Raw genomic sequence first — 24,854 nt, forward strand, 5'->3', positions numbered from 1 at the left:
AGTGAAAGGTCTTGCAATATAAGGAGATTGTTAGGAGGGAGTACTGATGAGAATCAGTACGGTCCCTGGATGAGAGCAGGAAATTTTAGGATCTCTCCGCAGAAAAAAAATGTGAGGGCCTCCGAGCATAGTGATAGACGTTACTGGGACTTTAGGAAGGGGGAGCTGGTCGAACAGAAGAAAAATAATATGTCTAGAAGTCAGAGTTTGCTGGAGGTCCTCAAGGCCTCTGGTAGTGGGGGATGTAGCATCCAGGAGTGTGACAAAGCAGGTGAGGAAGTTAGAATGGAGGGGCTGGGGGGATCTTCTACTAATGAGGAGTCTCTCAAGGTAGTCTTTCATAGTAGGAAGGAGGATCAGGTGATAGATGATAAGGAGGAAGTAGTCTTCCCTCAGGTTAATAGTGTAGGGGAAGAACTCCAGCTTCCTCACGTAGAGGAAGAGATGGAGGAAGATGTAGTGGAAGGTGTGCACAATCACTTACAGGAGGCTAGGGTACTAGAGGAAAACACAGAGCTTGTAGTTTTTAGCCAGGAAATTCTTGGTGAAAATAAGATGATGGGGTTACTGGATAGACAGTCAAGGAGATCTTTTCGAAAGTTAAAGTCTCCAGTTAGAAACAGAAGGCCTCTGCAGAAGATACAAGGTAATGATAATATTCAGGTGAATGCGGGGAAGAGGAAGATCCAGGTTAGTGATGAAGTGATGGAGGAAGCATGCCAGGATATGTGTCAGTGGAAAAAAACCAAGCATCTGGTGGAGCTGTATCCTGAGGGAGCTACGGAAAAGGAGGAGAGGTCATTCCTAAAAGGGACCTCCAGGTGTCAATGAGAATTGTGGTGTGGAACTGCCAAGGGGTGGGGAGTCCCTTGACAGTTCCCCAGCTGAGGGAGGTGAATAACCTCTCCTCTCCAAGTATCTTTTTCCTTAGTGAGACTAAGAATAGGAAGTCAGTCATAGATAGAATTGCTAGAAGGTTAAGGTTAGACAATAATGTGACTGTGGAAGCTATGAATAGAGCAGGGGGGATGGCCTTACTTTGGACTAAGGATACACAGATTGTAGAGGTGACTACTACTGCCTTTACTATAGAAGCCAAGATCGAAGGTAATGATTCTCAGGGGGCTTGGTGGTTCATTGGAGTGTATGCGAGTTGTGAACATAGGATCAGGAAGGAACAATGGAGGGTGCTAACTGATAGAAGTAGGTTGTGGGGATCAAGATTCCTGATCTCTGGAGATTTTAATGACATTTTGTCCAATGAAGAAAAGTGGGGGGGCGTGTTTAGGGAGGAGAGAAGTTTGAGAGATTTTAGGCATTTCATTGAGATGAACAGACTAGTGGATATTGGTTTTGAAGGCCACCCTTGGACTTGGAGTAATCACTGGGACAATGAAGGGAAAGTTCATCAAAGACTAGATAGAGCTTTGGGTAGTATGGATTGGTTTCATGATTTTGAGAGTGCTAAGTGTCAGCACATTGAAACTCTTGCTTCTGACCATTCTATGCTTTTATTAGACACCATTCCTGGGATAGGGAAAAAAAAAAAGAGGTTCTACTTTGACAAGAGATGGCTCCAAAAAGAGGGGATTCAGCAGGTAGTGGATCAAGCCTGGAATAGAGAGGAACAGGGATCTAAAATGTTCAAAGTTACTAGAAAGGTTAGAAACTGCAGAATTGAACTCTTAAAATGGAAAAATACTGTCCAAGCTAACTCTAGGAGTAAAATTGATGGCCTTAAGAAGGATATGGAGAAGGCTAGAAATGCTGTTGTTGCAAACAAGAAAGAGAAACTTCAGGATCTCAAGAGTAAATTGGCCAATGCCTACAAGGAGGAAGAAGCTTTCTGGAGTCAGAAGTCCAGAATCAGCTGGCTGAGAGATGGGGATAAAAATACTAGATTTTTTCACTCTTCAGTCAAGGGGAGGCGAGTCAGTAATAGATTGAACAGGTTACAAAGAGAAGATGGATCTTGGACAGCTAATGAAGAGGAGGTCGTGACTGAAATTTCTGAGTACTTTAAGGACCTTTTTATGAGTGGAGGGAAGGGGGAAATGACAGAAATTTTAGAGGGAATTCCACACTATATCACACAGGAGATGAATGATAAGCTAACCAAAGAAGTAATGGAGGATGAAATCCACGAGGCTTTGTTCTCTATGAATCCAGAAAAAGCTCCTGGACAAGATGGAATGACACCTTTGTTTTTTCAGAAATTTTGGAACTCTATTAAAAGTGACATCATTCCTGCTGTAAAAGTGTTTTTTCACTCAGGTCACATGCTCAAATCAGTTAATCATACTGTGATATCCCTTATTCCCAAAATTCTGCACCCAACCAATCTGAAAAATTTCAGGCCTATCAGTCTTTGTAGTGTGCTCTATAAAATCATATCAAAAATTTTGGCTAATAGACTGAAATCTGTTCTGGACTTGTGTATCAGCAAAACTCAATCTGCTTTCATCCCAGAAAGACAGATTTTAGACAATGTGATCATTGCTCATGAGTACATGCATTTTCTTAAAAATAAAAGACAAGGGAAAGAGGGCTACATGGCTATCAAACTGGACATGGCAAAGGCTTATGATAGGGTGGAGTGGCAATGCGTGATGGATATGATGGAAAAGATGGGTTTCTGCTCAAAATGGATTAACTGGATCCACAGCTGTTTGAAGACAGTGAGTTGCTCTTTCAACTGTAACGGTGAGATCAAAGGCTTTGTGACACCAGAAAGAGGGATAAGACAGGGAGATCCCTTGTCTCCATACCTGTTTCTAATCTGTTCAGAGGGCTTCTCAAATCTGCTTAAAAGAGCTGAGGAAAGCAAAAGAATCCAGGGACTAAAAATTAGCAGACATGGTCCTATGTTAACACATCTGTTTTTCGCGGATGATTCTATCATATTTTGTAAGGCTAATAAGAATGAGGCGGAGGAAATCATGAAGGTGTTGAAAACATATGAAAAGGCCTCGGGGCAATTGGTCAATCTGGACAAATCAGCAGTTTTTTTTAGCAAAAATATGGATGATGAGCAGAAGAAGGAGGTATGCCTGACCTTAGGAGGAATGGTAGAGGCTAAACAAGGCAAATACCTGGGACTTCCAATGGTAGTGTCAAGGTCTAAAGAGCAGATCTTTGGCTTCGTGAGGGACAATATTAGGAAAAGATGCCAGAATTGGAAAAACAAATTTCTGAGTCCAGCAGGTAAGGAAGTGCTACTGAATGCAGTTGTAATGGCAATGCCTACATACGTGATGTCTTGTTTTAAGCTGTCCAGAAGGTTGTGCAAAGATATCCGTGCTTTGATGGCCAACTTTGGGTGGGGTGAAGCTAATGGCAAGAATAAAATGCACTGGTTGTCTTAGGAAAGATTGGCAAAGGCCAAGAGTGCAGGAGGTATAGGATTTAAGGATATTGAAGCTTTCAATCAAGCGCTGCTAGGAAAACAAGTTTGGAGGATACTTACTAAACCAAATCTGTTGGTTAGTAAGGTGTTGAAATCCAGATATTCTCCACAGGAATCCATTCTGCAGTGCAACATCTCCAAAAATGCATCCTGGATTTGGCAAGGACTCATGGGGGCAAGAAGTTTAATCACTGCTGGAATGATTAGAAGGATAGGAAATGGAAGGAGTACAAATATTTGGAGACACAAGTGGATCTCAGACACTGAAACAGGGAAACCAACTACCAGTCGAGGGAGTCATTGTGAGTTGGAAAAGGTAGAGGAGCTTATCAGTCAGCATAGGTGGAACAGAAATGTTATATTCAGATATTTCAATAGAAGTGATGCTCAAAAAATTCTAGCTATTCCTCTGAGCCTGGCTGATAGGGAGGATAGCTTCTACTGGCAACCAAAGGAGGGAGGGGTGTACACTGTCAATTCTGGATATAAGTTTCTGATGAAGCAACACAGAAAGAGAGATAGGTGCAGGCAGGGAGGAGCTAGCTCTAGCTATACAGTAAGTGATTCGCATTTAGCTCAGATGTGGAATACACTTTGGAGGTTAAACATCAAACATAAAATCAAGTTTTTCATATGGAAATGTATTCAAGGTGCTCTGCCTGTGAAAGCAGCAGTGTATAGACGAACGGGGATGGGGGATCCGATATGTAAGATGTGTGGAACAGCACAGGAAACAGTTGAACATCTTCTGCTGACTTGCCCCCACACAGAAAACATATGGAAGGTTTCTCCCATTCAGTGGGATGGAGCAAAGGAGCAGCAGGGAGATTTCAAAAGGTGGTGGCTAAGAATCTCAGAAGCAAAGTACAGGATAGAAGGGATGGAACACATTGGCCTAACTGCGAACATCCTGTGGTAGGTGTGGAAAGAAAGAAACAAAAGAGAATTCGAGAACACTACCGTTGATCCTCCCTTCAAATATATAAGGAAAGCACATTCTGATTGGCTAGAGCAGCAGCAGCTAGAGTACAAGAGGGAAGGAGAGAGCACAGAAGAAACAGCCCCTAGGCAAGAAACTCAGGATCAGAGTTATGTAAAGGAAGGAGAAGTGCTAATGGAGGTGTCTACAACCATGAAACAAGAGCAGCTATTCATGGGAATTGGAGTCACAGTTAAGTTTTTTGCAAGCAATACGATGATAGGGTGGGTAATGAAAGACATCAGTTCTGGAAACAAACTCCTAGATGAAGCTCTGGCGCTGAAACTAGTGCTGTGTAAAGCAGTGCATCGTAAGTGGAGCAATCTTAAGCTGAGAGTTGGTAACAAAGAACTGTGGAGACAATTGAAACACCAGAGTCCAGCGGACAGCAGAATGGCAACAGTACTTGAAGACATCTCTCATTTACAGAGATTGTTTCGCATGTGCTCTTTTGGTTTGAATAGGGAAGAAGAAATGATAGTCAGTAAAAAAATGAGTGTTGATGCTTTAAGCATTATTGTGGATGAGGAGCGACAGCTTCCTCAGTGTCTTTGAACACTAGTGTTTACAGTTCGATCGAGCCGTTGCTCGTACTTGTAATTTTTTTTTTTACCTTTAAAGCAATGAAATCATCTTATCGTTTCGACAAAAAAAAAAAAGAGTAGGAAAAAAAATGGTGGTGACCATTGATGAGAGATTTGGCACTTGGATGCAAATGTTGTTTTGGCAATAAAATTAGGTCAAAATTTGGGTAGATCTGATCTTTATAGATCTAATGGTTCAGATTGTGCCACACCATCTGAGTCATTGAGTCTATGAAAATCAGGTCTACTCAAGTATGAGTTTTTATAATGACTCCATATAGTTTAATTATTTTTGGAGTGTTTTTCAAAAATTTTAATGTAATATTGTGTAAAGGTATTGAGCAATGAGCATTGACAAGAGATTTGGCACTTGAATGCAAATGTTGTTTTGGCAATGAAATTATAATGGCTCCGTATTGAGTAACTATTTTTGGAAGTGTTTTTCAAAAACTTTATTCTAGTATTGTATTTGAAAACCTTTTACTATAATTGTATTATGGATGTTTTTGAAATGAATTTTAGAATATTTTAAGAATTTTAAAATTTTTTTGGTATTTTTTTAATAATTTACACCACTCACCACCGCTGTCGCCGCCACCATCCCCTCCATTATCCTCCCTCGTTCTCCCCCTCCTTCCTTCTCTCTCTTCCTCTTTTCTCCTCCTACTCCTCCCCTCCCATTCCCTTCCTTTCCCTCATTAGCACCTTCCCCCCTCCCTCTCCCTCCATGATCCGTCGTGACCAAAGGACCACAATCAACTTCTGGCCGCAACCAACTTCGCGACTAATAAATTTATTAGTTTAATTTTGACCTTTTACTATTGACCGTTAGATTTAACGAAAAAAGTTAATTGTGACACTTTAATCCAAATCATGAAAAAATTATATATAGGTAAAACACCAAATCACAGGAAGGTAAAAGATAATTTACCCTTTCTTTTTTAATTACAATATTCAGAAGATTAGTTGTTTCAAATATTCCAATTCCAATTTCTTTTTTTTTTATAATATCTTCATAAAGTTAGATAACTTATTGATTGTTTTTTTTCCCCATATTTTACAATTAACCCACAAATAGTATAGGATTGGTACATGCGGCCAACAATTGATCAACATTACAACTAAGATCCAATGTCGGGATTAGGATTAGCATCTAATTAAACTAAATTTACATAACATCAATTCAGTATCTCTAATTCTGGTGATTTCAACCTGAACCATCATAATAAAAGTCTTATCAGCTAGTCAATCTGTTGACTTTTTGTATAGGATTCTTGTTGAAGTTTTCTTTGTTTTTTGTTGGACATGACGAAATTTGGTTCAGGCTGATGAAGTCGTCGAAGAAATTAACTCGTGGGGCGGAGCTCCATGCAAAAGGCCTCATTAATTAAGAATGTTACTCCTTTTACCGCACTAATACTAGCAAGCCCATGGAGCTGGAAGAGATGTTTCAAGAAAGAGATCTTCCCCTCTGGAACATAATCCAGACAACTTTTGTTGAATTGATGAGACACAGGCACAAAGGCGGCAGCTGTGAGTTTGGAAATACCTCCGGGAAAACTGGAAGCTAAGACTTTTGTGGCTGACCCATCCATTCATGTCCACTGTAAAGGAAAAGACATCCGGAGTAGTTCTCTTTCACGGGAGCCCCCTTGTGGAATAACCAAATTAATTCCTTGTTACGTGTTTTTTTGTGGATCATGCATGCATGAGTTAATGGTAATATTGTTCATGCATGGGAAATTCATTTGACACATTCTTCGTGTTTCTTCCAGCATTCAGAGAAACCTATTTTAAAGAATAGGAGAAACTGAAGAAGGCTTTGTTCTTTGTTCTTTTTTCATCACGTTGGAAAGTTAGAGAAATATGAAAGTGATATATTAAAATGCATCCATTGATAAAAGGTGTCTATTGATTAAGGGGTGCCTATTATTCAAGAGATATCTATTTATTAAAAGGTATCTAATGACAAAGAGTTGTATATATCTAAAGAGACACATCTTTATTAAGGAGTGTTTAGACTATCTTACTATATAATAAAACACGAGCAGGAGTTTGGTATTAACAAATTGTCTTAACATTTACCCTTTCAAAAATACCCTTTTAACATTTGATCATTATCTATCTGTGTTATCTAGAAAACTTCTCACTCCTACGTAATTACCTATATATATAATAAAGTATGAGCAGGGGTTTGGTGTTAACATTTACTTTTTCAAAATACCTTTTTAATATTTTATCAGTATTTATCTATATCTTATCTGAAAAACCTCACCCCTGCATAACTACCACTAGATAACTATCACTACCGATTAATTGATTAATTAATCCACTAATGAACATTGCGTCACTTTCCAAAAATCTCTCTAACTAATTTTTTATTCTATATCTTTTTTATTATTTGCTTTTTTCTAAAATATGTACACACATAGTATGTGCCCCACCCACTAGTTATAAATAAAAGGTGGAGACATCATTTACTCACTTTTAACATCTCTTTCATTCATTCACTTCTAATAAAAACAAATTCAAAACGTTTTTAGGAGAATTTCTTTATTCACTATAAGGAAATTCTAGGTTTGGTTTTGTTATTTCTTGAAGGAAATTGCCACAAACCTGATAGCAAAATAGTGGCAAATTTCCTTATAAAAAGTGAATTTATTCACGTCAAAACCATATTCTATATTATTTAGTTGTAATTATTTTCTAACACTTTCTAAAGGTCTTCTAGATGAATAGAGCGGTAGTTTGACTTCCCTTTGTTTATCTGATTTCCTTCCTCCCCTGGGTTCCCTCCATTGTGTCTGTGTCATAGATATTTTGGTAAGTTGAAATTTGAGATTTGAATAAAAAAAAAAAACTTAGTTGATGAAAAAAAGAAAGTACGTATCTTGGCTTTTCCATTTTCACATATATAGTTTTAGGCTTCAAATCCTCTGTCCCCAAACTCCTAATGTCCTTCTATCCCTTGTCCCATTTCCTGCCACGTGTGTATCACACAATAAATGATGTTTTACGGATTCTTCTATCTTTACGGATTCTTCTGTCATCCTCACAAACTAGGGGCTTTGTACTGATAGCATGGCCGAATTTCCTCGTCTTCATTCTTAAAAATTTAATTAGATTCGATGTGTACTGTGTACATCATCAATGTATAAGTATGCTCAATCAATCGTTTAGACATTTTCTATATTACCATACATATAACTGGGAAATCAAAATCAACACCATATCAGATTTTTTTATGTTTCACATAAAAATTACAGCAGACAAATGCTACATTTTTGTACGAAAACAAAATTCCCATTGCCTCTAAGTTCATTTGAAAATCTAACATAAAAAGACCAAAGAAAAATTCAGAAGAATACTTGGTTGTTGATGGCTATTGATGCTCTCTCCTTAACAAATCTTCTCGCTTCTCCATGCTAGCAAAAGCACATAAGTTTAGACCTACCAGCAAAGAGGCTAATATGGAGAAGAATGTACTGGTGGCTGCTTAGAAAATGCAGAAATTAAACCAAGTAATTGAAGGGGCTTTTGCAGTTTAGCAAGACAAAAAATGATTTTTGACTCTACAAATTTGGCTCACTTGCTTTCAAAAAGGAAGAATCCACGTGGCAGCCACTGGTAACAAGGGGACAGAGGGACAGGAGTAGTTTTGGGGACAGAGGATGGCAAGCCATAGCTTTGGCTTCTCTTGTCCCTTTGTTCCTTGTCCCATGGGGTTAAGGGTATCCTTTTACGCGTGTTAGAGACGTAGTTCATAAGAACAACAATTAAGTTGTCCTTAAGGGAATTAAGACATTTGTAACTCAACTCAACTCAAATTAAAATCCTTTATTTTAAACTTACAATCGGTCTTCCTATTTTCTCTACTAGCACACTTTTCTATGACTTGGTCCAACAACTTGTAGGCGGCAGCAGATTTTCAAGACTAACTTTGAGCAATCAACCCTCACAAGTACTAGGGATGTCATTTGGGATTTATGAGTCGAGTTTTAATAAGTTCAAACTCTACTCATTAATTATATGAAATTTTGGATTTCGAGTTCATAGTAAAAGGTTCAAACTCAATTATTTTCAGGACTAACTTTGAACAATCAACCATCACAAGTACTAGGGATATCATTTGGGATTTATGAGTCGAGTTTTAACAAGTTTAAACTCGGCTCATTAATTATATGAGTTTTTGGATTTTGGATTCACACTAAAAGGTTCAATCTCAATTTATACTATTATATGAGTTTTGGGATCAAATTGCATTTGGTCTAAACTCATAATTAAATATATAATTAAATATAATTTATTTTTTATAATTATGAATTTATACAAATTTATATATAAATTATTAACATTTTACATTGTAATATGTGTAATTATGAATTACAGATATTATTATATATATTACATATATAAATATAATTACACTCATATATGGATCAAATTTTAATTGAAACTAAGTCTAGCATGACTCAAACTTGATTCATATCCCTAATATTTATATGCAATATCTGCCTAACCCAATTAAAGTTTAGTCTCAATGAGCTTTTTTTTGAGTCGAATTTAAGTTAGTTCGAGCCGTTGATAGTCCTAACAAGAACCTTGATAGGGTTTTACGACAACCTCAACGGGCTATATTCCTTTCATCAATTTTTCTTGTTAGGGTTTTATGACAAGCTCAACAACCTATTTTCCCTTCTGTCAATTTTGTTTTTTTTTTTGAGACCAAATAAAGAAAGATGATGAATTCTTGTCTCCCCTTGGCCGGAAAGCTTCTGCTGAAGAACCTCCAAAATGGGTTCTCCAATAAGAATATTGTGCTATCTCCACTGTTGTTGAGTGCCATGGCAGCAATGGTGGGTGCTGGATGTTCAGGACGCTCTCAACGGCGTGTACTGAGCTTTGTTGGATCAAACAATTTGGACGAATTTAAATCAAGAATTTCAGATGCCATGTCTAGTATTGCAGCATCCTGTTGTTCTGGTGATCAACAAGGTGGTCCAAAAATCTCGTTTGCCAACGGAGTTTGGGTGGATAAACGTTTTCCTCTCAAGCCCTCTTTCCAGCAATGTGTTAGGGATGCCTTCAAAGCAGAAGCTAAGAACGTCGATTTCTCCAACCAGGTATTCTTCTGTTTGCATGATCTCTTCTTGTCTTTACCTACTCTCATGCTGCTAAACAAATGTAGGAGTAATAATTTTTGTTCGCATCTGCAAGCAGCTAAACTTTTTACAGACGGACATGTTTTGCTTAATTAGAAAGTTAGGAGCCGAATATCATATATAGTTCGTGGTGTATAAAGCTAAATGACAGTGGGTACAATGGATAATCTTCTGTGTATATACCTTTTAACTGGAATTTGAAAGTGTAGATAACTGCTGACCCGCAAAAATTCTTGAAATTGCCAATGATTATCACATTTGTTCATGAGCCGTCTGGTCCAGTGTGTGTGTGTGTGTAGAGAGAGCAGTGTAGAGTTTCTCCACTTCTGCTTTTGGGTTTGCAGGAAGTACGATTTGTACGGTTTCACGAGATTGTTATATATTCTTTTTTTTTCACATTAACTGATGTATAAAACACAATATAGTTGTATTGGTATACATTAAAACTTTTACACATTCGTGTACAACAATGAGTATAACGAAGTCAAGTTTAACAACTAGAATAGAATAGAACTATTCCTGCTCGAAGTTTACGTGCTACTTACATTAACTAGAATGGATATAATCTCTGGAATCTGCAGGAGAGTAGGCTACCTACATTAGAATAAACAAAATCTCTAGAATTCGCAGGCATATAATGCATGTATTTTCCTATCATGATGATTGAAAGATTTCTCGACATTATGTTTTATGTTGACATAATCATATCTTAACCGCATTAAGGCTGATGAAGCGGTGGAGGAAATTAACTCATGGGTAGAGTCCCAAACCAACGGCCTCATCAGTGGAGTTCTTGATTCTCAAAAACATATTGATCCTCTTACTGCACTAGTACTAGGAAATGCACTTTATTTCAAAGGATATTGGAAGAACAAATTTAATCCTAAAAGGACTGAGGAGAGGGACTTTTACCTGCTTGATGGAAACAAGATTTCAGTCCCCTTCATGACTAGTTCATGTTCATATCTATATGGCTCGTTCGACAACTTCAAAGCTCTAGAGATCCCATATCAAAGTGGCAAACAAGACGAGAAGCATTTCTCCATGCAATTCCTCCTCCCAAATGCGAAAGATGGCTTGCAAAATCTACTCGAGCAGTTCAATGCAGATTCATATGGGTTAATAAACCGGCATAATTTCCAGCTAACCCGTACAGAATTCAAGGATTTCTGGATACCCAAATTCAAGTTCTCGTACAACCTTGGCAACATAAAGTTTCCATTCATGGAAGAACCCATGGAGCTGACAGAGATGGTCCATCTTGAAAGTGGAGAACACCCTGTGATCTCAAACATAGTCCAAAAGGCTGTCATTGAAGTGGATGAGCAAGGCACAGAGGCTGCAGCTTTCACACGCTTCGACATATTTGGGGCTCCTCCTACCCTTGAAGAGAAACTTGAGAGTTTTGTGGCGGACCATCCTTTCATGTTCATTATCAAACAACAAAAGACTGGATTGATTTTCTTTGCTGGAGCAGTACTAAACCCCCACCTAGATTGATCATTTTGTCTCATCATTCAATATCAGTTCCTTTTAACTTACATGATCATTAGAATAGTTTTGCTGAAGTTAAATCTTAATAAGAAACCAAAGGACAAATGTTAATATAAAAGTTTTAGCTCTATGAATTCTGTATTGAATGTATACAGCTCTACTGTAATTTGGACAGTTTGAGATCTTGTAACAAAATGAGCTAAAGATTAGCTTTACACATTGCAAATTTGCACGTTTTATCTTTAACAGCTATATCCTTTCCCCCGCCCCCCCCCCCCCCCCAAACAAAAAAAAACTTTAACAGGAATATATAAAAAATAAAAAATAAATAAAAAAAGAGGCACTTCAAAAAGAGTATCTATTGCAGCTTTTGACTGACCATTTTGGCTTCTAATGCTGGTAACTTAGTAAAACGTCAATGTAAGTGCATTTTGCGATTGGCAGTAAGTGCAATGCAATATGAGTTGATGTAGAGATCTTTGTATGATTAGATACTAGCTGACATAGCTCCAATTCAAACAGTATACTATTACAAGTTGATTTAGAATTCTGGTTAATGAATTATTGAACAACAATCTTTATCCCGACTTAGGAAAAAAACTAGACAACTTGTTGCAGCATATGTTAATGCAAATATCCACTACAGCATAATGCTTCCTGCGCCAGTTTTCACTTAGCATCAGAGGAAGAATCACACACCAAAATCCCAGAACATAGGAAACAGCAATACATGAGTAGAAAAAGAAGTCACTCTCCGCAAGCCCTGTTCTGTCACCCTCCTCTTCATGTTGTTGTTCTTCAGGAGGCTTGTTGCTGTTCTTGTTGGAAGTACAATTTGTGTGAAGTGGTGGGCCACAAAGTTCCCCATTGCCTATGAAGCTTGACTCGTCGAAAGTTTGGAAGTTGTTCTCAAAAGGGATGCTTCCAGTGAGGTTATTAAAGGAGACATTAAAGGTTGAAATGAAATGGAGTTGGACTATGTCATGTGGAATGGTTCCGACTAGATTATTGTGAGAAAGATCAAGACTTTCTATTTCTTCCATGGTACTAAAGGACTTGGGAATGTGGCCTGCTAGAATGTTGAAAGAAAGGTTCAGTGAATGAAGTGCAGCAAGTTCTCCTAATTGTGTGGGAATCTCACCTGTTAACTTATTCATGGATAGGTCAATGCCAGTCATTAAAGAAAGAGGAGTGCCTTCATAAAGTAGTCTGTTGCCCTTTGCTGTCAAGGGAACTTTGACTCTGTAATTGGCATATGTAGGTGATAACCACATAAAAGAAGGAAGTAGAAGTTCGGATTCTTTCTTCCATGATGTTATGTTACTGAGACATGAAGGAATAACCCCAGATAAAGAATTTGAAGCAAAATCCAAGACATGCAATGTTTGCATCTGACATAATGATATGGGGATGATTCCATGAAACTTATTCCTGGAAAATAGAATTATGGCAAGGTTTGGAAATGTGTGAAACCAGTTAGGGATATTGCCAGATAGATTATTCCGACTTATATCTAGAACCTTTAGAATGGGAAGATTCATTAAACTATGAGTGATGGACCCACTGAAGCCAAGATTTTGGAGATGCAAGTAAGCAAGATTTGACATATTTGAAAATAAAGGCATGGTCCGCCCGTGAAAATGGTTGCCTGATAGAACTAGCTGTGCTAGTGAAGTGTGATTCTGCCTTAAAGACGCAGGGATTATGCCTTGAAAGAAATTGTTAGATAGATCTAACACCTCCAATTTTGTTAGATTTCCATAGGAAGAAGGGATGTCTCCTTTGAAAAGATTAAAAGATGTGTTTAAGTAATTCAAGTCTGGGAACAGTTGGTGAATGGTAGCAGGAAGCTGCCCATAAAGTCGATTATCAGATATATCTAGCATTATGAGCATTGAGGTTGCTAACCTGGAAGACAAGGGGAAACCTCCACTAAAAGAGTTCCCTCTCAAAGACAGTAGATCAAGTGTTGTATTATATATTAGCCAGGAGGGAAGTGCTCCTTGCAGGGCATTATAGGCCAAAGAAACGACTTTAAAATTTTTTTGACTAGAAATGAAGCTTGGAACCACCCGACCATGGTAATTGTTTACACCACAATTTCTCAAATTGAGAGATACAAGCTGGAATGAAGGATACCAGCGTGGAGTTTCAGTATTCACCTCAAACATATTGTTTGACAGATCAATGTCTTGGAGATTTGAGAAATTAGCAAACATTGCAAAAGAAAGAATTCCACCGAACTTGTTATCTGAGATAAGCAAGGTTTGGAGCGAAGTCAAGTTTCTAAATGTATTAGAAGGGAAATTTCCTTGACAATGGTTGAAGGATAGATCTAAAGAAATCAAGGATGTCATTTCACTTAGGCACGGATCTATTCCTCCTTGAATCAGGTTTCCTTTTAGGTTCAACATCTGCAACTTCTGGAGTTTGCAAATTCCTGCAAAATCGGATGTCCAGAATCACCACCACTAGGACAAAGTGATGCATCTTATTTAAGCAATAATCTTGGAGCACCAAAAACATACAAGTTAGTGAAGCATTATATGCACATGATCTTGACATATATCGAGAATAATCAAGAAGCATGTCAATCACAGAACTAAACATGCTGAGTGGCATTTGCTTTTATATTGCCACATATTTCATCAACCATACCTGAAAAGAGTTTTGAGGGGTTCTTGATATAATTCAGAGAAATGTCCAGACTTTCCAATGATGAGCTGTTGTCGAATAGGCAAGGTGGTATGCTAATATCATCCAGAAAGTTCACTCAAGTCCAGTCTTCTGAGGTTCCTCAGACTGCATAGAGCTGGAACAAATCGATGATAATTAATTCAAGGACTTTGGAACTTGTTTGAGGATGGAATCATTCTAACGTCTCTCCATCTAAAAGAGAGAGTACCATTGCAACTCTGGAGAGACATTAAATCTTGCTATTCAGGTTACGAAAAACTTACCTGTTAATATACGGGGAGAGTTCAATAGACGATTTCCTGATAAGTCAAGTATCTCAAGCGAGGAAAGGTTTTTCAACAGGCAAGTTGGAGCATTTTCATCATTGATGTTATTGTTACTTAGATCCAGTGACCGAAGATTCTTGAGTTGACAGAAAGCTAGAATTTAGGAAGAGTAGTTTAATAATTGTCATGAAAGTTAAGAAAATACTCATAAATTCTGTAATCGTGCATATCTCTGCATACAATATAGTTCATTAACTATCTGGACTACTACGTGACTGACCTGTTAAAACTGGAACGAATTTGGGATAAATGCTTGACAGGCGCAGTTCCTCCAAAGAAGAAAGACTGCATGTCTTAAAGTGAGGTAATATATCACCATCCACAGCATTTGAACTCAGGTCCAGCACTTTAAGGTTATCCAACCTGCATAGTGCTGCAAGTGCCAAAACTATGAAACAAATTCTTGCCTGCATTATCAATTTTTTTTTTTAAAAAAAAAAAATTAAAGAAAGAGATAACCTTAAAAGTAATTTGCAACTGCCAAAGATGATACTACTTAACGAAAATGATACTACATAAGGCGAAAGAGGGCACCTTCTGGCATGACCCAACTGCCAAAGTAATTCCCAGATAGGTCAAGAGACTGAAGACCCTTAAAATGAGATAACAGACTGGCATTGGGATACCAAACTCCGAGTCCAAGTTGCCTTTTACTTGTTAGGAAAATATCAAGAACACGAAGGTCTCCATCTAAGTACCTAGCACAGAAAATGCCACCCCAAGCACAATAATCATCTCCAACCCATTCATTTACAAGTGCAGAGCCATTTGGGTGATTCAGAGAATCCCTAAGTTGAAAAAGAGCTCTTCTTTCGTGCTCTGCCGCTGTCCCCTTGGAACTAGTAAAGAGATGACATAGTGTCATTAACCAGAAAATCCATGAAACAACAGTTGTCTGTGAGCAACAAAACTCCCATTTTTGCACTGCTTTTCTGAACTCCATCAATATTGATCCACGCGTTTAGTTAGCTGATTCTTTTGGCTACACTTCAAAGTCTCAATTATGATGATAATGGTCCAAAAGATATCTAGGAAACTAGTAAACTCCCTCGTCAATGCGATAAAAGTTGGCTCATTGCCGTCTACCGCGTTGAATTTAATATGATGATGGACTATGTCAATCATCATAATGGTTCAAAGTCGCAGTCGTGGAACGACTGTTCCACGTCGGTCTTGACATATGGGTCGCAGTTTCGACGAGACGCAAATTTTTGAAATATTTAATATTTTAAAAATTATGTATAATATAAAATATATATATAATAAACAAAAAAAATAAAAATTTTGAGTTGATTCGAAATGACTTGGGGTGGTTTGGCCATTTTTATCCATTTCGTAAATGTCTTTACTGAGTTCTCAGCGAATCGATCGAATTCTCGGCGATCCATTATTTTGAAGTCAACTCGTCCCGATATGATATCGGAGAGCTCCGTTTCCGGTGACTAGTCCGAGTCTTTGAACCATGATCATCAGAGTCTCTAAATTTCCTTCAATTGCGCGTATTACTGGTGCTCATTTTCTACTTTACGCTATCGGAAGTTTCCTTTCTTTTTTTTTGGGGACTTCATATATGGTACGAAAAATGAGCACAGCAAGTCGCAATAACGAGAGGTTCGTCTTGATAATTAGAGTCGAACCTCCACATGAACGTGGCATGGCATAGAAATACTTAATTACAACTAGAGGTGTCAAAATGGGTGATTTGGGCGGGTTTGGATTGGGTAAAATGGATAATGGGTATAAGTAAGTCAACCCATTTATACCCATTTAATTAGATGGGTATAAATGGGTAAGTCAAAAAATGAATTGGGTAACCTAATTACCCATTTATAACCCATTTTTTTTAACTTTTTGTAAATTCATTTATATTCATTTTTACAAACTAAGTTATCAATTTATACTATCCTTTGCCCCCATCATTAGTTTTAAATATTTATTTATAATACTTAATAAATCTAATTATCAATTTTTTCTCATCTGTACTCTATGTCGCAAAATTACATACTAATTAATAATTAAATAACAGGAATACAAAAATTTGAACTAAGTACTATAAAAGTTAACATAAAAACTTAATCCAAAAATTTTGAACATCTAGCATTTTTTCGTGTGTAAATTTAAAATTTCATTTTGGAAAAGTAAGAAAAGAGACTAAAACTTGTCATAAATTGGTAATGTTGAAAAATGAGCAAGTTAACAAACTAAAAGAAAATAAAATGATAAGATAAAACCAACAAATAATAATAATAATGAAACAAAAATAGTTAACATCATGACAAAGTGAAAATTTTGAAAAAAAAAATGGGTGGGGGAAGACAATTCTAAATGAATTAATTGGGTAATCCAATAATACCCATTTATTAAATGGATATTATTGGGTAACCCATTTATATCCATATGTAAAAATTTAAGATACCCATACCCATCTATTCATGGGCGGGTATAGGTAAACTTAATTAAATGGGTTTATTTGACAGCTATAATTACAACTCTAATAAACCCTTACTCTTTATGCACAAAAATAACTTATAAGTCTAAACAATATATATTCATTTTTTTTAGTAACAAAGAAGATTTTACTACTACTAAATTTATTGAAAATTGTATAACACGAATTGTTCAACAAAGGTAATAGGAGGACAGTTCCATAGAGATAAAAACGCTCTTACAATCTTGATCAATCCTTACTCTCCATACATCACATATATATATCCTCATAGAGTCTAGTCACGTTATCTCATTTATTTATTTGTTTTTACCTCATATAGGTGGATTATACCAGCACTAGCAACACGTTATCTTATTTTGTTTAGGTTAATATTAATAATCATGCAATAATTACACGTTAGTCAGTTTCAGAAAAAGAAAATATAGCAAGAAACTGCTTCAAGTCTACAAGCATGGCAGGAAAATTAAGCGAGGTGTCTAGAGCAGAAACTTCTTGGGCAATGCCTCCTCAGTTCTCATAGATGCTTAAAATCAAAACAAAAAGAGAATGCAAATTCAACAGTCCACAAACAAGACAAATCCCAAGTTGGACTACGAAGCCAAGCGTTCCAATTCCTCGCGGGCCTCGCTATTAGTGGGCTGGACCTTGAGAGCATCCTCATAAGCCTTCTTAGCCTCTTCCACCATCCCCTTCTTTTTATAGCTGTCACCCAACAAACAGTAGGTCCTAGCATTGTCACCCTTGAGCTTCACCGATTCCACCAGGTCCTCCACGGCCGAGTCAACCTGCCCGCGTCGACTCACCGCCAGTCTCAACTCAGCTCTCTTAAACAAAGCGTCCCCTCTCTCCTCCCCGCTCAACGACCGCGCCAAACCCGGCGAAAGCGCGGTGTCGAGCGTGTCGATGGCGGCGGCCTTCAGTCCCCTGAGCTCCAGAACCAGCGCCTTGAGAATGTGAGCCGCGGCGTCCTTGGAGTCCAGAGCGATAGCCACGTCGGCTTCTTCTTCGGCCGACTTGGCCAGGGAGGAAGTGGATGAGCGGTCTTTGGCCAATTTGGCTTGAGAGTAGAGCTGAGCTCCTTTGATGAAGTGGCGCTTGGCTTGAACATTAGCTTGGCCCCGGAGCCGAAGCTTGGAGAAGAATTTTTGGGGGATGTTTTGCATATACAGAAACATGAAGATTGTGAAGAGGATCATGCCCGCTTGTACAAGAAGATCGGACCACATCTTTGATTTGATCGCTCTAAAATTGATTGATAAGTGTTCGTGTAATTTACTCTGAGAGACCGATTTTTTTCAGTTTTGGATGAAAAAAGAGTTGAATATGAGAAAGTAACCGTTCAGCAGTACTATACTCCTAAGAGTATTTCGACGCATCCCATGCTTGTGCATATACGTCACGTCAGGACGGCACTGTCTTTCTATTCTTTTTTTTTTTTTTTTCCTTTCTTGGTTTTGTTTATCATTATTATTAAAGTTTAAAAAAACTAGATTGGGATGGTTAGGACTTTGAAAATTGGATATAAGGAGAATTAAAAAATGAATTGTCTTAGGCAAAAGTAGCGTATATATTGCGGAATGGACTATCGGTACGGTTTGGTCTAATTATTATATATTTTTTACATTATTGCACTGGAGTTATTATACAATTATATTACATTATTATATTGAGATTATAAATGTTATACGTGAATAAGACACTTGATATAAGTTTAGAACAATAGTATACTATAATTGTATGCAAAAATTTGAACATATACACCCTAAAAAAAAATTGAACATGTATAAAGACTAGATGAAATCACACAAAACAGAATCGCATTTGAATCCTTGTCCTATATATTGTACATAAAATACAGAATCAGCGTATTAGAGTTCTTATCCTATATATTGTACATAAGTCCTTACCCTTTATATTGTACACAAAATACAGAATCAAGGTCTGCAAGATACTAAAAGAACGTTTATCCAAAAAAAAAAAAGGATGAAAAAGAAGCGTGTATATCCGCTATGCTTGTCTCTAATTAATATGTAAAATATTGACTTAAAAGGCGTAAAGCTAAGATGAATCGGTAATCATGACTGGAAACTTCATTTGCCTTGGCATTCCATCAAAAGTTCCAATAGATCAAGTCTTAAATGCTCCAAAGACTTGAAAAGCTCTTAAGATCCCCAAATCGTTTTGCAACTGCTATGATCCAGCATCCATGATGAGGGAATGGAAAATGATATGACGACACTAGGTTCTCTTTATGGTTTAATGTTAGTAAGATGCGTATCATAAATGGTCGATCACATTCAGCATTACATACTAGACAAAAAGCACCAAGGCGAACATGACTAATTAGCTGAATTTTCTTGACAAAAAAAAAAATATTAGCTGAATTTTAATTAACATTATTCAAATTACATAAACTAGAGTAAGCCTGCAAATGCAATACATTATGGCTCTGCTTCTGGCTCATTATGGCCAACAAAGTAAGCCTGCAAATGCAATACATGGTATACGGCTGTTTATTTGTCGCTAGGCATGAAAAAAAGATGCTCACAGGAACACCAGCGGCTTTGCACTGCAGGAAACCTGCTACAGGATCTCCCAAAGATGCAAATATAACAGGCAGTGGACATCTTTAATTAACTTCTTCTTCCCATAGGTTAGCTAAGAAACTATCTCCACTTGTTGCTTTAACTCCGTAACGATCTCTATCTACATTACTTTAAATTGTGGTTTCTTCACCACACCACAATGGACAATTAGGTGTACCAAAGTGCCGAAAATCGTCAAAACGCCTGACAACAAGAATTGGAGATGCCCCTTTATGGCCCTCCCATTTGTATCAGCTGCATCGGGGACTTCAACAACTTCTTTAGTGTCTCCACAATGCTCTTAATGGACGGACGCTGTGCAGGGTCACTGTCCAAAAAAAAAAAAAATCAGAAATTAATAGCATAAGAGGTGTAGTCAAAGACAAGCAACTTGTTTTATATCTAGTTGTTACAGAATCTAAGAAATTCGCTACAAATTTGCACGAGCCAATCCCTTCCAACAACTTTGATTCATTTCAACCCAAAGGCCAAATCCCAGATCAGATTAACGAATATCTTTTTGAATGTACAGGAGTACTGAAGTAACAATAGATCTAAAACAGCAAAAAATTCTTACTCAGCCCAACATGATTCCATTAAAGACGTGAGGATAGGAGATGTATTAGGCGGAATAACGAGTCTTCTATTCTGGAAAGCTACCGCACCAACAACCTGAGACATTTCAAGGTTTTCCTCAATTATATGGCATTATGAAACTTGGTTGTGCTTTGTGTAAGAAATAGGCTACAAATGTAATTTTCCCAAGCAGCACTTTATGTTGTCTGTATTACAGGTCAAAACAAACCTGAGCTGGACCAAGTCCACTCCAAGGCTGTTGCATAGTCACAAGCTCCCATAAGATGACTCCAAAACTGTAGACGTCAGACTTCTCATTTGAGGGCTCTCCTCGAAGAAATTCAGGGGCCATCCACTCAGGCTGAAAGGAAAACCAAGAGAGTTACATGCTGATTGATGCAGGGCCAAATAAATGCTCAACCTGCAAGATGTTAATTTGCATAGCTGACTTTCTGTTGAGCAAGAAAAGGAGACCACTTGTCCAAATAGTTGCTAAAAAAAATCCAAATGCAAAGCTAAAATGCATGTACATATAAGACTTGGGAAATAGAACTTCCTTAGATATTTAGTAAATAATTAGTAGTGCAACAAATCATAATCAGAAACATAACTCCCTAGTGGGAGAGCTCTTCTTCTGTCAACAGAACAGCAATTCTAGAACATTCGTGGCTATAGTACGTTTATTCACAGCAAAGCTAACACCATTTCTAGAAATTGGTTAGACCTTGATCCCAAGGGTAAATTAGATATAATCAAATCAATGAGATTTATATAACCATTTGCACTCAAATGACAATTACATTAAACACTCAGCGAAATCTTGTCAAACATGACCACCATCAGTATCTCATTCAACAAGTAAAGCTTAACCTACAAGGGAATGTGACAAAGTACACAAACTAGTGATGTATCAACACTAATCCTTCTAATTGTACATGCGCAAGCATGTGAGAGAGAGAGAGAGAGAGGATAGCGAGGCTTACCGTTCCAGCAACAGACTTTGATGAGATAAACGTGCTTGCTTTGAATCTTGACAAGCCAAAATCACAAACCTGGTGCGTACCATAACAAAAGTTAAAGCAAGTCTAGGCTGGTTGAAAGCAAATTTACCAACCAAGTGGATTAACATTGTGTACCTTTACAGTCCAATTTTTATCAACCAACAGATTTGGAGATTTGAGGTCCCAGTGAACAATGGAAGGAGTCAAACAATGAAGATAGTTGATGCCCTTCGCCTGCAAGTAATAGGCATAAGAAAGTTTTGTACATGAGGGTAAGCAGTATGATTGGTACATCTATATTCTGCACTAACCACATCCAGAGCCATCCTTAGCCGCCTCCTCTGATCCAATATTTCTCCAGCTGCAGGCCTGTGTATCAAGCGATACAGACTTCCTCTGTTTCATAACAATTGGCCATTGCATACATAAATTAGTGAAAATTTAATCTCTGGTGACAAAATAGCACTTAACTTTCCACAGAAACTAAGAAAAAATGTACCTAGGTAAATATTCTGTCACAATCGACAAATGTGGACTCTTCATAACAGCTCCCATGAAAAGAACGACGTTTGGATGACGAACACGTTTCATAATTGCAACCTTGAAAAGCCACAGATTTGTTTTTCAGAATATAAGCTACTACCTCATAAAAGAACTCTGGCACAGGAGTCAAGTTCACGTCGCAAAAATAAGATTATATAATAGACAATGAAGTAAGTGCATTGTGATCCATGCTTAAATGACTTTTTATTCCAGAGTGGATGCCACAAGACTGTCGGATAACAAAATATTCTGCATACGAAAAGTATCTGAGATCATTATACTTGTAGCGAACAATTAGGTCCGCAAGGCATACCTCCCTCAGGAACTCCTTGAACTGGTCATCATGGAAATCTTGGATAGTCAGCACCTTGACCGCAACATCCTGCAAGAAATTAAGTACTTTGAGCTTCACGTGAAACGAATATTGTATTCAAAATCATAATGTGAAAAAAGAGGAAGCTTTTGCTCTAGACTGAAAATTCTATAAACATGAACCATACACATCCCACTTTGTTTTCAGTCAAATATCACCTTCAAAGTGGCGAGTATTTCTAGATCTGTAATCTTTTAATGCATTTAGTACATGATCATGCACAAATGATTCCAAGCAGACCAAGGAATCTTTTATTTGTATAAACAAATTTAGTTCTGGGAACAAGTAAAGTAGTAATGGACACCTAAATACACACTCAAAACTACCTGTATATCTTGGTACCAGGGATACAAATAACTTAGGGAGTCTTAGAGTGTCTAAAAGGGCAGCTGATAACAAATAAAGTTGGAGCTATATTACTAACCGATCCATGCCATTCAGCTCTATGTACAGTCCCAAATGAACCTGGAAGGCAGGATGCAAACATTTTAGTTGCTGCACAGACGATAAAGTTAACGGTAATTCTCAAGCTTTCCATATTAGACAAAAGATAGCAAAGGAAGTACCAGCACCAACACGCTCCTTAATATGTAATTCATCCCATGATATCTCAAGCCAATCCGTTGCAAGCGAAGGTTCAAGATTCAAGTATCTAGAATGGCCACCAGCAGGATACCTCCCGCACTTCTTAGGTCGGCTCTCAACATCCATCAAACTTGTCTTAACAGGCAACGTCAACTTAGCAATTTGCATGCCAGCAGCACATACAACTGAATTTCCAGACATGACGATCTCGTTTTTGTATCCCTGGCTAACAACTACATTTTCATCTCTGGATAGAGAGCATTCATCCACTGCTATACCGGCAATAATAGGTGCACGTATTGCACTTCCAGAAGCTTGATTAGTCAGACAGTACATTGTATCCCTCAGATTGTGGTGCAGGCCAATCCCCTGCACTGCATGACCACCTTCCTCATTGCCTGCAAGATATGGAAAATAAGCTTCAAATGACAAAAAGCCACATATTCCAGTATTATGATTGTTACTGTAAAACTAATTCATTCACTTTAGTCTTTCGCTTTATGGTTTCAAAAGTAAATTCGTGATTACAAGAATTCTTCAAGATGCTGAATGCAGAATGAATTTCAATATTTTGAATACATAACACATCAAACATAGGAGCTTCTCCCATATTTCATGCTGATAAGTGACAGGATGTAAAAGTCCACATTGTGCAGCAATCAAGGAGGCAATGCATTTGATTTTAGTTCATTAGATGGACGTAGACAAGCACCAGGGGCTCCTGCAGCTAACAATACACAGTAGAAGAAAGTCAAAAGGCATCACCTAATCACTCAAATTAATCACTGTGGAAAATTTTGCACAACACCCCACGTGTTGTGTAGTATAAAATTCAAATGAAAGACACTCGCAATTCTTGATCAACGAGGAAAACCAATAATAAACTAAATACATAAAAAAAAGAATTAAATACCTGAATAGAGAATATTTTTAGGAGTGCAAAATTTCTTTGAGCTTTGCATTTGACTACATACTTCACGATCCAAGTAAGGATCTTGATGTTCTTTTAGATGAGAAATCTGAAATGGCGAAGGCACTGAGGAAAGAACTCCCTCACTTATGGAAAAATCTGGACCATGCACATTTCCCGGTTCCCCAACTAGGTCAACTACAAATTCCCTGATAAAACGTTAAACGTGTTTTCAGAAAGAGTCACGTGAACCAAAATCTTAAAACAACTTAAAGACATGTTCAAAACTATAGTATATGACTTGTTAGCCTACATGATGTTACCTTGTAATCCATGCCCCCTGATGTAGAGAAATATGTTAAACAGTTCAAGCATTGTATCGAGCCTCAAGATAACTGCCTTTTACTAGACAGTTAAAAAAAATAGCAGAACAAGCATTGGAAAAATGGTATGGCAAAAAGGTTTGCAAGTACAGGCCCCCGCCCCACCCCCCCCCCCAAAACAAAAAAAAGTAGTTTCTAGGACAGTAGAAGTCCTATCAAACGAAGGGGGAAAACCGAACAAAGAATGAACATACAAAATTAAAAAACTTAGAGACCTGCTAAAATCAAGACAAATAAAAGCATGTGAAAGATCATTTAAAAGATAGGTAGTCAACTTGATTAAACATGCTACCACTGACAGAATGACACTACTACATTCTCCCAGCCAATAAGAAGTCAAGAAGAACTAAAAGAGAACTACATCTTTAAATATGGCCTCCCATCCTTATTCTCTCTCCTTTGAATAGAATATCTGGCAAATATCTAAGAGAAAAATACATATTGCATTACCTTGATGACCTCATGTCATCCTCAACTTTTACAAGGCAGGAAGATCGATGGTCTGCAACACAGTACCTGCAGCCTCGAGCTATCCTGCAGGGCAAACCTACATAATCGGCCAATTTCTGCATATAAACTTGTGGTTACTATAGTGGCCTTGCTTCCTGTATAATAAGATAAACAAGGTGACCCAGAAGCGCTAGGGACCCAGTAACTCAGGCCAGTAGGCACTTATCCAAACTAAGTTGCAGAAAGGATTACTTTTGTAATTTCAAACTAACTTTTCCCTTACATAACTATACTGAAATTTTCATCATTTACAGCACAAGAAAGCTAGCCAGCCAGACAGGACTATCTATA

At 37.6% G+C, this 24,854-nt stretch overlaps 5 protein-coding genes across 5 annotated transcripts; 1 reads left to right on the plus strand and 4 right to left on the minus strand.

The window, feature by feature from the left end:
• The first annotated feature begins 9,708 nt into the window (after positions 1 to 9,708).
• LOC113750332 (serpin-ZX-like) lies at positions 9,709 to 11,631 on the plus strand. Its single transcript, XM_027294324.1, has 2 exons — positions 9,709 to 10,092; positions 10,855 to 11,631. The coding sequence occupies exons 1-2, from the start codon at positions 9,709 to 9,711 to the stop codon at positions 11,629 to 11,631; spliced, it is 1,161 nt and encodes a 386-aa protein (XP_027150125.1).
• Positions 11,632 to 12,203: 572 nt separating this feature from the next.
• LOC113750333 (receptor-like protein 56) lies at positions 12,204 to 13,844 on the minus strand. Its single transcript, XM_027294325.1, has one exon. The coding sequence runs from the start codon at positions 13,842 to 13,844 to the stop codon at positions 12,204 to 12,206; it is 1,641 nt and encodes a 546-aa protein (XP_027150126.1).
• LOC113750334 (receptor-like protein 13) lies at positions 13,682 to 15,591 on the minus strand. Its single transcript, XM_027294326.1, has 5 exons — positions 15,183 to 15,591; positions 14,869 to 15,021; positions 14,586 to 14,741; positions 14,284 to 14,437; positions 13,682 to 14,065 (listed from the first exon to the last, which is right to left on the minus strand). The coding sequence occupies exons 1-4, from the start codon at positions 15,589 to 15,591 to the stop codon at positions 14,382 to 14,384; spliced, it is 774 nt and encodes a 257-aa protein (XP_027150127.1). The 3' UTR covers positions 13,682 to 14,065; positions 14,284 to 14,381.
• Positions 15,592 to 17,687: 2,096 nt separating this feature from the next.
• Positions 17,688 to 18,323, minus strand: LOC113750335. Its single transcript, XM_027294327.1, has one exon. The coding sequence runs from the start codon at positions 18,321 to 18,323 to the stop codon at positions 17,688 to 17,690; it is 636 nt and encodes a 211-aa protein (XP_027150128.1).
• A 1,138-nt stretch (positions 18,324 to 19,461) lies between these two features.
• On the minus strand, positions 19,462 to 24,625 carry LOC113750337 (serine/threonine-protein kinase CTR1-like). The gene is made up of 12 exons (XM_027294328.1): positions 24,504 to 24,625; positions 23,674 to 23,879; positions 22,742 to 23,158; positions 22,600 to 22,640; positions 22,116 to 22,184; positions 21,759 to 21,859; positions 21,571 to 21,655; positions 21,395 to 21,493; positions 21,242 to 21,310; positions 20,488 to 20,619; positions 20,260 to 20,354; positions 19,462 to 20,010 (listed from the first exon to the last, which is right to left on the minus strand). The coding sequence occupies exons 1-12, from the start codon at positions 24,623 to 24,625 to the stop codon at positions 19,914 to 19,916; spliced, it is 1,533 nt and encodes a 510-aa protein (XP_027150129.1). The 3' UTR covers positions 19,462 to 19,913.
• Positions 24,626 to 24,854: the final 229 nt, after the last annotated feature.

This window comes from Coffea eugenioides, chromosome 10 (assembly GCF_003713205.1).
Source record: "Coffea eugenioides isolate CCC68of chromosome 10, Ceug_1.0, whole genome shotgun sequence".
NCBI lineage: Eukaryota > Viridiplantae > Streptophyta > Magnoliopsida > Gentianales > Rubiaceae > Coffea > Coffea eugenioides.